Source organism: Branchiostoma floridae, chromosome 2 (assembly GCF_000003815.2).
Source record: "Branchiostoma floridae strain S238N-H82 chromosome 2, Bfl_VNyyK, whole genome shotgun sequence".
Lineage (NCBI taxonomy): Eukaryota > Metazoa > Chordata > Leptocardii > Amphioxiformes > Branchiostomatidae > Branchiostoma > Branchiostoma floridae.
In genome coordinates this window covers 21846087-21859980 of record NC_049980.1, presented here as the reverse complement: position 1 = coordinate 21859980, position 13894 = coordinate 21846087, and the positions used below count along the sequence as shown (strand labels likewise).

At 43.2% G+C, this 13894-nt stretch overlaps 1 protein-coding gene across 2 annotated transcripts in view; it reads left to right on the top strand.

The window, feature by feature from the left end:
* The first annotated feature begins 1266 nt into the window (after positions 1-1266).
* The window catches only part of LOC118409908, a 33090-nt gene continuing 20462 nt past the window's right edge, over positions 1267-13894 (top strand). The window contains exons 1-8 of one of the 2 annotated variants that reach the window (XM_035811285.1): positions 1267-2567; positions 5785-5912; positions 6080-6394; positions 7936-8134; positions 8390-8625; positions 12439-12594; positions 12974-13148; positions 13469-13557. In XM_035811285.1, the coding sequence (XP_035667178.1) occupies positions 2407-2567; positions 5785-5912; positions 6080-6394; positions 7936-8134; positions 8390-8625; positions 12439-12594; positions 12974-13148; positions 13469-13557 (1459 nt within the window). In that variant the 5' untranslated portion in view covers positions 1267-2406. The remainder of the gene's footprint in view (positions 2568-5784; positions 5913-6079; positions 6395-7935; positions 8135-8389; positions 8626-12438; positions 12595-12973; positions 13149-13468; positions 13558-13894) is intronic. The other variant, XM_035811284.1, reaches the window with a different exon arrangement.

Below are 13894 nucleotides of genomic sequence, written 5' to 3'. Positions count from 1 at the left end.
TATAGATTCTCTAAATTTCTGCTTGGAGGCTACCAACGGCGAAGAAATAGCCTAGAATCATGTCTATCGAGCACAAGGTTACAACCTAACCGACAGACTTCAGAAGAGCAATGATCTTTGACAAATGACGTCCGATCGAACAGGAATATGTGAAGATTCAGTACGATTTTCAGAATTAACTTCTGGTCATTTTTACATCGTAAGTTGAATCAACACAACCCTATTGCATGGCGACATACACGGCGTGGAATTGAATGCAAGGTAACTGGTTGGTGGGATCGGGGGGAAATTCAACGGTGACATTTTTCTCATCATCCCTTTTCTGTCCACGGGGATTGCGGACGGAAAAGCGATATCGGGTGACATGAACTCAGACAAAAGCGTAGAAACATTGTCACCGGATCTTCGCGACAGGACTATTTATGTAAGCACGGCTCAATATCCCCTTGTAATATGTTGTATTACTAGAACACTGTCCTCCAAGTATGGAGTTTTCCTCCGCGGGCTATTCCTGAGCATACGTAACGTTTTACACAAATGTTTGGGAGGATTCAGTAGGGTTAGCCTGGCTACCATTCTGCTGAGTAATCGCTCGCTCACCCCGAAGATCTGACCCAGCGGTTACGGTGGATGGTACCAATGCTACAGCAGGGTGACTCATGACAGTTCACATAATTCATGACAACTAATGCTTCAAGACTGTTCGCCAATTTTATTCCATTTTTTGCCTTGCCGCCAGGCAAGGCTTTACGCCAGCTTTTTTCCATGGATCAATGGACGGACCTTTTAACCCAGCCCTTCCAAAGCCCCTTCCAAAGGCCCTTCTTTCCTTGCCGAGTTTCATGGCTTAGTTAGACAATAGTACATTCCAGGCGAGTATTAAAACGCTCTTCTAGACGCATGTTACTGTATGTGGTCCAGCGTAATAAATCTACGCTTTAACTCACCATGTTTATATAAATATATATCACAAATTGCATCAGAAGGAACTTAGTTTGTAATAAAAAATAATGCATATTCATTGTGGGTCAAAAAGTTTTACAAAACCTGTTTAATGTGCCAATAATTCATCTGACATAAATTATGATAATGAGGGGGGAGGGGGCGACATGTGGAACTCGGGATTTTTAAGCGTAGAATCTAGTCTATCTTACCAAAATAACATAAAATACGCGGCAAGGCACAGCTTTTTTAAAAAGATTTCTTGTTTGTGCCTTCTTGAAGTTTTTCAAGGAGGATAAACCTTCCTGAGTTTATTCATAACAGTCACTAGAGTCCATACCTTTAAAAGCTTCGGCTTAAGCCACTTGGTATCTCAGATTTCTGCGTAGAATGACTGAAGGCTTACGTTGTTTCCACTGGTCACACACGGGCGTCTGTATTGTCAACCAAGTTATCATTCGATCACTGGTCTAAGTGCTTGCCAGAACAAACCACCGTCGCTAGCCGTTGTTAGACAAGACCCGTGAGAAATCGTACGGCTTTACTTTAAATCATTCTATAGTAACAATTTTGTGTAAAACGACTTTCGAGATAACTCTACAGTTGATTAGACATTAGTGTTATGTACTAATTTACTTTTCTCTTGAGAATGTTCATGCAATTAGCATTCGAGCAGGATTTTGCAAATAGATATCATCATTTTGATTGATATTGCAACTGACAAACTTCGGTGCCCAAGAGGTACTCATGGAGATTTGGTAGGACTAGGAAGTGATGGACAGGCACTTTCCTAATTTCCGTATAATCAGCGATGAAAAGAAAATAATCAAGTTCCAACATTTAGCAAACCTGGAGAGCAACGTGAATAGCGATTGTGTTATGCAGCTGAAGCTCTGTGTTACAAAACGACTTTTGAACTCTATTCTATCCGCTTGAATAAAATGTAATCTGATTTTGCAATAATTGAAGACAAGTAATTGACTTGAGCAGAACGTTCTCTGCCACTGTTGTTGCCAGGAGGTTGATCCCAAACACATCAACTTGTAATCCGTCTATGAGTGACAGTTGAAGTTGGTGCACTTATTTCATTTATTTTACTTACAGAGCTCTGATCCTACAAGGGAATAGTGCACAATGCACTAACAGGCCCATATTGAGCAAGAGAGTCGTCTAGTAAAACCCTTCATTCACAAGTAACAAACGTGGAAAATGGGACTTAAGTCCACGAGAACCTTTCCCAGGGGAACTTACTGGTGAGAAAATTCATAACAAAAACTTTCCCTGCAGATTACGTGCATTACGTTAGCATGCTATAAAAGGACATGTCACCGAAGTCGCCCAGACCATTCGAGGGCCCGTCCTTCTACGAGTGTGATCGTGCTTTTTGGAGCAAGTTGGAAAACGAAGACACCCTGAGTGATATAGTACCGATTGTTACCACGAGCCAGGTGTTAGTGGTCGACCATGGCGAAGTTATCCATGATCGCACTACCTTTCCTTATTATCGCCGTGGCAGCGCATACTCCTGTACATCGCCAACAAGAACCTTCCACGACTATGTCTGACCTGAAGCACGACATCATCCCGAACTGGACAATGGCACAACTCCGCTACGACGGCTGCAGGTAATGTTAGAATGTTATTTTACAACAGCTAAATGATTTCCTCAGATTCAAGTGTTTGTCAGCATTTTCACTTCTGATAAAAATATTGTTTATTGTGCTTTTTTCATTTCCTTTATTGAGTACATTTGCACAAACGTCACTAACCTTCCTGCAGTCATTTGTGATTATTACGAAAACTTGAATCAAAGAGGTTTTTCAGGACTCTTCGCTTTAATGATCATGTTATGCACTGTGATAAAATGTTCATCGTGGTCCAGAACATAACCGGATTGTTTGAAAATATTTATGATTTATTCCAAGCATCTATGAATATATACATGTATCACAATGGGCAGAGCAGTATCCAGTTGGTCACCGGTAAATCGCCGCTTGGAGATCATATACCCGTACATTTTATACTACGGCGTTATAAGCTCTGTGCAACAAACCATCAATGAATGTATCTGCATAATGTTGTAAAAAATATTCGTCGACAAAAAGCAGTGTCAAAAGTTACGATTTTGTCACAAAATGAATTAAAAGGAAGACGGAACTAAAATCAACACAGCAAAAGTCTTGGGAGAAATTTTCATGCAGACACCGGTTTAGTTCTTGTGTCTCTCCCCCAGCACTGTGCTTACGTCACTACGGTATCCACTCTAAACTCCGGCCACACATTCAGGACCACCCCTGACTACGAGCCATCCAGGTGGCTGTGTAGGACGTAGGTTAGGGACCGTCTGACTGGTTTTAGGCCACGCCAATGTTTTAGCGACAATCCTGTCCCAATCATTTCATGCGACACCCACACTTTAAACCGATCCCCGAATGATGCTTTCTAACTTATACCACTCTAAATCACTCAGTAAACTAGCCGCAGACTGGTCGCAGCAATCAATACTAAATATCACCGAGAGATCAAAGCTTCAATGCGACTTCTGACTTTTATAATCCTTTAATGTGTTTTTGGTAGTGTGTCGGTTGTGTGAAGGTCTTAATCGCCTTGGTTGGAAATGAGCTACGAGCGTAGGAGACATTCTTCTAAGGATCTGGAGTGAGTTATGGGTAGGGTACGAACTGGTTGGAAGTCAACCAGCAGTGTTTGTAGCGTGTTTGCGAGTCACATTTTACTCCGAACCACGCCCCGAGCACTGCTGACTTACTCCCAACTGCCAGTCGCAAACCGTGTCCCAATCTATTCCAAACCTTCCGTCCACAGCCGAATGTTTTAAACATTTGAAACATTTGGCTGGCGCAGCCGGCTAGTAGAGAACAGCCCCAACCAACTACCAGCCACAGCCGACCTTGCCTCCAACCGACACCCAAGAATAGGGGTGGGTACCGGTATAGAAAATTTAAGTCAAGGTGCGGTCCAGGTCCAGAGGATCAGAACCAGGTCCGGACCTGAACCTGATTATCTGTGAACTTATTATACTCTAAACAATGGTCCATTTCGCTAACAAAAGATTCTGTTAGGTGGAGTATCCGACGTCCAATTGCGCTTTAAAATCCTATCTTCATGTAAACAACACTAACTGCATCTGTTTTAGGGTCTCCTTGATGTATTACTCCGAGTGGGTAAGAGATCCGAGCCAAAAACTAAACGGCTACATAGACGCATATTTTTGACAGTGGGAAATTCTCTTTTAGTCAGCCGAACTGATCTCAAAAGTTAGATTGATGAAAGTTTGTTTTTAACTGAAGAAATTAGCAGGTAAAGTTTAGCAGCTGCGCGCTATGTTGGAGGTACACAGTCCTGGGTTCTGAGTTGTGCGGTTGGCTGGTGGCAGCTAAAAAGTGTTGCGATGCTTGGCGAACTGCATTTTGTAATAGTCAGTAAAAAAATGCATGTCTAGAGGTTGTTGGGAATATTTTTACATGATGAAGGGTAAATGTGCTCAACAAAGAATGAATAATATCAATATGATTTGAAAATATATATATATATATTTCAAGTTGCTTTATTATGAACGCGCCCATCTAAAACACGTATTATAACATAGAAGTCTATTGGAAGAGAAAACTCATCAATGAGCCTTAGACCAAGTTTGACAGTGGAAACCTGGTAAAATGACTATCAACTCTCCTCTGCTTCGCCCTTGTTGTTTGCTTGGACCTGTAAGCCCCAGAACACGTTAACGCCTTCCGGTACAATTTGATCATTTTCGAATCGGTCCAACATCCGGTACAATGAATTTTTTCAGGTTCGGTTTTTCCGGATCGGTCCGACAAGAAAAATCGGATTTGTACCGGTACACCGTACCGATACCCTCCCCTACCCAAGAACCATTTAATTGGGCGAAGGTTAGATGTAGTTCGGAATCGGGAGGGCATGGTTGGCTACGTTTATCGATACTTTTCGGCGCGCATTCATCAGTCGTAGGTCGTCATACGATTTTGATTTCGTAAACAGGCTATAGCAATAGCAACTATAGACAGCGACATAAGACCGTGAGAAAACAGCTGGATTTTGTATGACATATGCGCGACTATCCAAGAATTCCTTCACTCTGTGATCGGAAGTCGTTGCTCTACAATGTTCATACCAGGGTGGTTCAGAAAGCAATAACAGGCTCATGTTTTCATCTAATGAGATGAAATTTGGCACAAAGGTAGAGGGGTATATCCTCCTGAGATTGAAATATCTCAAGTTGTTGTTCAGATTTTTATGAGCAACTGAGTTGATTTCAAGATGCCCACACCCTTGCAAGATTGTCAGAAGATCAGTTTCTTTAGATCTGACCCACTTCTATCTGTATAATAGCGAGTGTCTTTATATGTTAAATGCCAATTTCCATTTCTGAAATCTCAATGGTTCCTCTTTTACAGCTGCTAGAATGGATGGAGTTTCTATATGACAGACAGTTTGAATAACAGCCAAATACGTGAATTACTAGTACACGCTACCAAGGGTGTGGTCATCTTGAACTCAACTCAGTCACTCATAAAAACCTAAACAACAAATTGAGATATCTCAATCTCAAGAGGATATACCCCTTTACCCTTTTGCCAAATTTTAACTCATTCGATGAAAAAAAATGGTCCTGTTATAAGACCAGTGGCATTACTTTCTGAATCACGCTCGCTACGAGGCGAAGTTTGTCATCGATCATGTAGCATACATTGATGTCTTGTATCCGACATACTTTGCCCCGTCAACATGTTGGGTCTCTTAGACTTAGAAATTAATTCACTGCCTAAACCTGCGGCTAAAATGCACGCTTCCGCTTTTATGCAGGATCTATGCGGAGTTTGAACCAAAGGATTTGTCTGGTCAAATGTGTGACAAGGGCGAACTGAAGGACGTGCAACTGACTGACATTGACGACACGATTACGGCAACAGACCAACCTGAGCAGAGTGAAGGTAAGACTTACAGCCGAATTGACCTCATTGGCGCTCTTCAGCCAACAATGCTAAACTATATAGTACGTTGTCACTGTTGAGGTCTGACCTCTATACCTATACATTTATCATTATCTATCAATCTTACCTCTAGTTAGAAACAAACCTTTACATATGACGCGTTACAGCTCCCAAACCAGCTGCGATCCCGAATATTGTAAGCCTTGGCTGCTGGCTGGACAAGAATCCCGGCAGAGCCATCCCGACCCTGGAAGGGACCGATGCACGTCTGGACGGAGGATACCATGATCGTAAGAACGCCATTGAGAAGTGCTACCAGGTGGCCAAGGAACGAGGTTTCTCCGTGTTTGCGCTGCAAAATGGAGGTCACTGTCGCTCTTCAGCCAGCGCGGGGCTAACCTACAAGACGTACGGGCCCTCCACAAGCTGTGGTACGGACGGCGAAGGAGGACCTTGGGGAAACCAAGTTTACCAAATCACGGGTTCGTTTTTCATCTTTCATGATGGCGACAACTAACGGTTCTAACACTGTCCATATTGCTGTTATATCGTTACCGTTAACGAGTCACATGTAACACTGACTACACCAGACTGCACCAGCCATTTCCTGCACCTATGCGTTCACTCATTCGTTCAACCTCCCTAATTACTTAGAATTCATATTAAATACAACTATTTTGGGGCCAAACTTTTTTTTTGTTCGCACGCTCGGATCCGTTTGGGGTTCACGGATGATGCCATCTATATATCAATCAAATCAACATGTCCTAAATGAAGAGACTGGATACTTACAGCATTTATAAATTATAAGTAAGTTGGGGCAGCGCCAAATATCAGGCAAGCAGTTTTCGCCTTTTTATCTGGTCCCGATGACCATGACACGTTCGCATGTCACTTCTGTTTTCTGGCATTCGCATACATATTTTTTTAATGTTTGCTATACACTTTAAGAATGTCCATTTTAGATTTTGGGCTATTGTCAGAAAAACAGTGTAATTTGAGCTCCTATGTTCAGGCTTTAAAACCGAATGAGCTGACATTGTGGTATTGGAGTAACATTACCTTGGGCATATGCACATACGAGGGGGTGATCAATAAGTTCTCGGCCCCACGTAGAAATGATAAGCACAACTCAAATTTTGAGGCACAACTTCATAGTATGAAGCCTTTTATCAATATCCTCCAAATTACAAATCATTGGAGTCATTACTTTCCAGGCATTCGTTGTTTTCTAAATTAGAAGGTAAGTGGCGAAAAAAAGAAGGGTAAAGTGTGATCAGACAATTTGACCCGCACACCTCAGGTTGCAGATCAATTGTCCACTTTTTTTCGTTATCCCTTACCTAACGTTACTGGGTGTCGCCTGCAATGTAATGATCACAATAATTTGAATTTTGGTACACATTTATATAAGACTTTATACATGTACGTGAGTTATCAATAAGTCATCGGCTGTACCGAGAAATGATAAGCACAGCTCAGATTTCGAAGCATAGATGCCAAGTATAAAGTCTTATATAAATATGTACCAAAATTCAAATTATTGTGATCATTACTTTGCAGGCGACACCCAGTAATGTTAGGTAAGGGAGAAGGAAAAAAACGTGTTCAATTGACCTGACCTGATGTGGCGGGTCAACTTGCGCTGCTGGAAGTCAGACACCCAATTCTTTTTGCTTGAAATAGGAAGAGAATCATTATCAAACATTTTGACAATGTACATACATGTCTTACATAAGAAAGCCAAATGACCTGAAGTTTGATTTTGGGGTACCTTTCATACAAGAGAAGTGGAAAGGGCAATTGGAGCGGTACACATAGGGGTATTTTTGGAAGAGGAGGTCAAATTGGAAAATTCTATGTTGAAGTGGAGTGATGTTGGAATAGTCCATATCTCGCAAGAAATAAATTTGGGTTGGTGTATTTTTGCAAAGGGATGATTCAAAACAGCCCAGTCTTGCGAGTAAATGTGCTCTATTTGCTAGCTAATGTTACGTTTGTGGAACTACGTCTTTTTTTACAGACGCCTTGCCTGAAACGGATACAAACATCGCTCAAGGCAAGCCGGCGTTCCAAACAACCGTCGCATGGGGCATGGGCGCCAGCCTTGCGGTAGACGGGAACACCAATACTGAATACTACGCTAACTCATGTCAACACAATGGCATGGAGGACAACCCCATGTGGTGGGTGGATCTCGGAAAATCCTTTACGATCAACAGGTACGTGTAGGTCAGCGTCAAAATAAGAAATGATAAACCTTTCTTCACTTCCTAAGCTTACAAGATTAACGTTATACCCCTTTGATATTTGAAAGAAAATTCAGCTTTCGGATACATCTTTCGGATACATCACAGTTTCTAAGTGTAACATGGCATTGAGCCTTTCATTCCAACGACCATTCATAGCATGGTGGCGTGTTTAAAACTGTATTAAATAACGTTTTATCTGCTCTTACATTTTAACACCGTCTACAGAGTGGTCATCTTCAACCGCCAGGACTGTTGTTTCGAACGAATCAACCCCTTCAACATCCACATCGGGGATTCCGACCAGGTCAGCACGAACCCCAAGTGTGGAGGTGATCACCAAATCAACGTGAACCAGCCGTCCATTTCCATTTTGTGCCAGGGGATGACGGGACGCTACGTGGGCATTCGTCTTCCTGGGCACTCCCGAATACTAACACTGTGTGAGGTTCAAGTCTTTTCAGGTGAGCGATGCTTGTATTTCACTCTCTACCATAAGCATGGGAGGGAAATATATTTTTACTTGGGCTCCTGTTAGCTCGTATCAAAATCAAAGGACCTGGAATTCGATACAGGGGCGCCTGGGACATGTGCTCACTAAACTTAGTTCAGATTTTGATTGAGGATTTACCGAATACCGAAAATTTGAAAATATCTCATGTGGAAGCAGTTAAAGATGTGATACCAGTGTGGTAGCCCTGAATATTAGTTGGTACGTGACACTGGACTACTACACTAGCGTCACGTCTTAAAGCCCCCTTTACAAATAAAGAATTTAGCTCGGCCGAGTTGTTGGCGAGCTCCAAATGGACATTTTCGGCCGGAGTATGACCGGCGTTTGGGCGATTATGCGGGCCTCGACCGATTTTTAGCAGCTCGGCCGGCGTTTGCGGGGCACTTGCAGCTGCGCTTAATTTCAGCGAGGCCTCGGCGGCGAGCGTTGAGCTCGGAGAGCTCGTCAATGGGTTGCCTGTAGCTCGACCGGAGCTTGTCCGAGCAATGGCCAAGACTTGGCCAATACTCGGGCGGCAACCCGACGGTTTTTGACTCTCTCCTTTTCGGTCGGAGTTTGCCCGAACTCTTTTGCCTCGCGCCAGACTCGTTCGGGCTTCCTGCAATAACCGGACGATATTCCGCCCGACTTTTAACAAGTTTATCATGCTTTGGGCGAGCGTTGTGCTGGTGTCGCTGGGAGGTCGGGAGGGCTCCGGCAGAATTTTAACTGTCACCTAATCAATTTGACACCTGTGTTGAACACGTGCCTTTGTTTTGGGCTTTCATCTTTAGCAAACAGTTTGTTCCGAAATATAAGATAGATAAAGACTAACGTTACTGCATGAACTTTTCCAAGAAAGCTGCGTACCTTTTATAATGTAAGGCAATTGGACACGAAGGCAGTACTTCCTGTGTATTTGTTTTTGCTATTATATATACATATAGGTTTGTATGTGTGAGAGATCATATCTTCTTCATGTCTTAACGGCTTCCAGTCTGAAACTCGGACGGCCTTTGCCGGCCTTCGCTCGAGGTTCGCCCAAGGTTCGCCCGAGGTTCGCCCGATTTCAGCTTTGTCAAAATTATTGTATTATGTTGAATAAGACTGGTCTGTTCACTTTGTGGCCCTTGTGGTAGTTTTCGGATTGGTATATCACAACATTCTTGTTGATATTATTGTTTTCAGTGTGCCCGTCCACTCCACTCATGTCCTACATATATCCCGCAACTCAGAAATTAAATTTGACACGGATATTGGCTTTTTACAAGGTTAGTCAGTTCTGACTTCGTCCATGTTCAAGACATAGTACAATCTCATTAACAAACTATAATCAGTTGTGTTGAACGGACGTCGGACGGGCTCCGGCTTTAAGCCGGCTTTACAATTCATGCGGACGCCGGCCGAATTTGTAGCTCGGTCAGAGCTCGCCGAATGTGATCATCGCGTGAGTATCGGCTGTATTTTTCGCTGAAAATCTGCCCCCTTTACAATGGACGGAGCCCGTCCGACGTCCGTTCAACACAACTGATTATAGTTTGTTAATGAGATTGTACTATGTCTTGAACATGGACGAAGTCAGAACTGACTAACCTTGTAAAAAGCCAACATCCGTGTCAAATTTAATTTCTGAGTTGCGGGATATATGTAGGACATGAGTGGAGTGGACGGGCACACTGAAAACAATAATATCAACAAGAATGTTGTGATATACCAATCCGAAAACTACCACAAGGGCCACAAAGTGAACAGACCAGTCTTATTCAACATAATACAATAATTTTGACAAAGCTGAAATCGGGCGAACCTCGGGCGAACCTTGGGCGAACCTCGAGCGAAGGCCGGCAAAGGCCGTCCGAGTTTCAGACTGGAAGCCGTTAAGACATGAAGAAGATATGATCTCTCACACATACAAACCTATATGTATATATAATAGCAAAAACAAATACACAGGAAGTACTGCCTTCGTGTCCAATTGCCTTACATTATAAAAGGTACGCAGCTTTCTTGGAAAAGTTCATGCAGTAACGTTAGTCTTTATCTATCTTATATTTCGGAACAAACTGTTTGCTAAAGATGAAAGCCCAAAACAAAGGCACGTGTTCAACACAGGTGTCAAATTGATTAGGTGACAGTTAAAATTCTGCCGGAGCCCTCCCGACCTCCCAGCGACACCAGCACAACGCTCGCCCAAAGCATGATAAACTTGTTAAAAGTCGGGCGGAATATCGTCCGGTTATTGCAGGAAGCCCGAACGAGTCTGGCGCGAGGCAAAAGAGTTCGGGCAAACTCCGACCGAAAAGGAGAGAGTCAAAAACCGTCGGGTTGCCGCCCGAGTATTGGCCAAGTCTTGGCCATTGCTCGGACAAGCTCCGGTCGAGCTACAGGCAACCCATTGACGAGCTCTCCGAGCTCAACGCTCGCCGCCGAGGCCTCGCTGAAATTAAGCGCAGCTGCAAGTGCCCCGCAAACGCCGGCCGAGCTGCTAATACCCCCCTCACAATAGGCGCGATTCGATCGGAAGACTAGTTTACGAACTCTGAATGATATTTTCGTGAGTAAGACGTCCGGTGTTCTCACGATCATCTTGCGATTTTTACGGATCGCCGGCAGTTTTCAGGAGTCTTACGACGGTCGCGGTGCAGCGAAACATGTTCTTAACATATGCGACTAGTCGAAGGAAATCTCCAAAATCGCACAGCTCGTTACCGAGTCGCAGATTGTGCGTACAAATCGTGCGTACCTTGCAAGGGTATCGGTCAATAGTCTTGCGTCAATCCAACGATTGAAGACCGATAGGCGAGCAAAGACATAGTTATTAATCATCGAGCGCAAATCGGATGGCGAACGCCCGTCAGTTGGGCAACGTTCGGGCGACGTTCGCCCGACTTCCGTTTGTTTACAAATATTGAATTTCTGGGAATGTGAGGGTAATTCTAACATTGTGGCCGCTGTGGCAGTATGTAGGCTGGCTTTGTGACACACTTTCTTTTCTTGCGTCATTTCTATTATGCCCACGCATTCCATTCATTGGTTAAAAAGATTACGACAACAAAATAAGCAACATTTATTGATCTCTTGCCTTTTCTAAGGAACGTTTTGTATTACCTTGTCCGCGTGCAAGAGGTCATGGGAGGTTTATTATCATAGATTTATTCACCGTCGATCTCACGAGCCTCGCGTATATGTGAGGGGGACAGTTTTGAGGCGAAAAATACGCAAGACCATCTTAAGATCTTAAAATCAGCCGACCTTCCTGCGATCGCGAAGAACGTCCGAAGATCGTATATAATGTGAGGGGGGTATAAAAATCGGTCGAGGCCCGCATAATCGCCCAAACGCCGGTCATACTCCGGCCGAAAATGTCCATTTGGAGCTCGCCAACAACTCGGCCGAGCTAAATTCTTTATTTGTAAAGGGGGCTTTAAGACAGTAATAAAAGACTAGTTGTGATATTACGATGTTCTCGCTGCAGTCGTTGTTATAACGTTTATGCTCTCTATTTTTAAAAAGTGGGCATCTCTTTTTTTTGTCCATCTTGATATTTTCTTAGGCCTTGTTGGATGTGGAGTCTGCAGAGAACGTCATCCATAAATGTACTAGTTTTGACCTTGTGGATAATCATAAGTTAATATAATGGCAACTCACTCCATGAGATGATGTATAGATACTGGATTTAATAATTAAATTTCGGCACACTTTCTGATTGTACCCTGTGGACGTAAAGAGAAGACACGAGGCTTTACACGAGGTGACACTTCATTCGTTCCTATGTACATTTCAGAGCAACCGCTATCAACCAAGACAAGCAGCGAGAAGCTCTACGAATTACTGAAGCTGGAAAAGCAGAAGACCAGGGTACAGGATGAAACGATCAGCACCTTGTGGGACAAAATCAACGATTTGACATCAGCAGATTCAAACAGCTTTCCCAAACCAGGTTAGGTAAACGTTTTCAACATACGCTTCCAAAAAATCTATAGCTGTTAGACGATTTACGCACAATTTCATTGCTTTTCTTCTGCAGTTCTGGATGGCTTGGTTGTGCCACGTGTTATGATGACCAAAGGGAACGAACGAACGTCTTTCAATTGAGCGCCTGCATTGAAAAGTTATGGGGTGATTTGGCACACAAAAGAAATATTTCTGGAGTCTGGACCAAAGACACCGTTATGCTTTAGAAGAACATTTCTCATTCTATATCAATCTTGACCAAAAAGTAAATGCAACGAATTGAGATCTAAAAACGGATGCTACTAACTAGATAAAGCATGTCATGTTTATCAAACCATTGATAGTATGTTTTCCTTTATCATCAGGGCTACCACTGCAGCCCTGTCCCGATAGCTACTCCGAGTACAACAACAAATGCTACAAGTTGTCAACTGAGCAAATGACATTTGGTGAAGCCAAAGCCGTTTGTCAACGCGATGGAGGAATTTTAGCGATCATCAATGCCCAAGACACCAACCACCTAGTTGTGAAGAAAATAAGGTTTGACATTCTTTTCTTTTTCTTTTTTTATGACATGAAAGTGTTGAATGGTGCTCCTGCATGTGCGCAGGTTTATTTGTGAGATATCGTTTGTAGATTGGGTGTTTTTTCCACACATGGTTCGGGGATAAGATTAAGGCGTTCCTGCCCTACTGTGTGTATACCATATGCTTTGCCGGTGGCAATCCGTTACTGCCTTGTGCCGCCATGTCTATATGTGAGTAAGGTAAGCGGGTAGGCGAACCTGGCCCAATGTTGGGGTCAAGTTTACCGGGCAGTCAGAAAGTTCACTACATAAAGCCTTCATGGTTACCACCCAGGGCTGATGGAAAGCCGTATTGGATTGGACTGACAGACGTGCGCAGCGAAGGGACGTTCGTGCGGAGTGATGAGACGGAATCTCCTGCAGGTACTACAACTTTATGATTATGCAGCACTTATTTTTTTTTAGTTATGACTTGCAACTCACAAGAAAAAGATTACATTTGGTGTTGATTATAATGAAGTTATCGATGCGTTGATGAAGGTTAGGTAATGAGATACTCAACACAAAAGCTGCTCCAGCAATTTGCACTTTTGTATTGAGAAGTTGTCAAAGATTTGAAATGCTGAAATCGGCTCCCACAGACTATCGCTAGCAAGTACAATGTATTAGTGTCTGATGTCTTCGAATGTTCCGTGTAGCCTTTGTAAGCAGAGGGCATTTAACCATTTATAAGTTGTCAAGCTACTTCTTGCCATCTTCG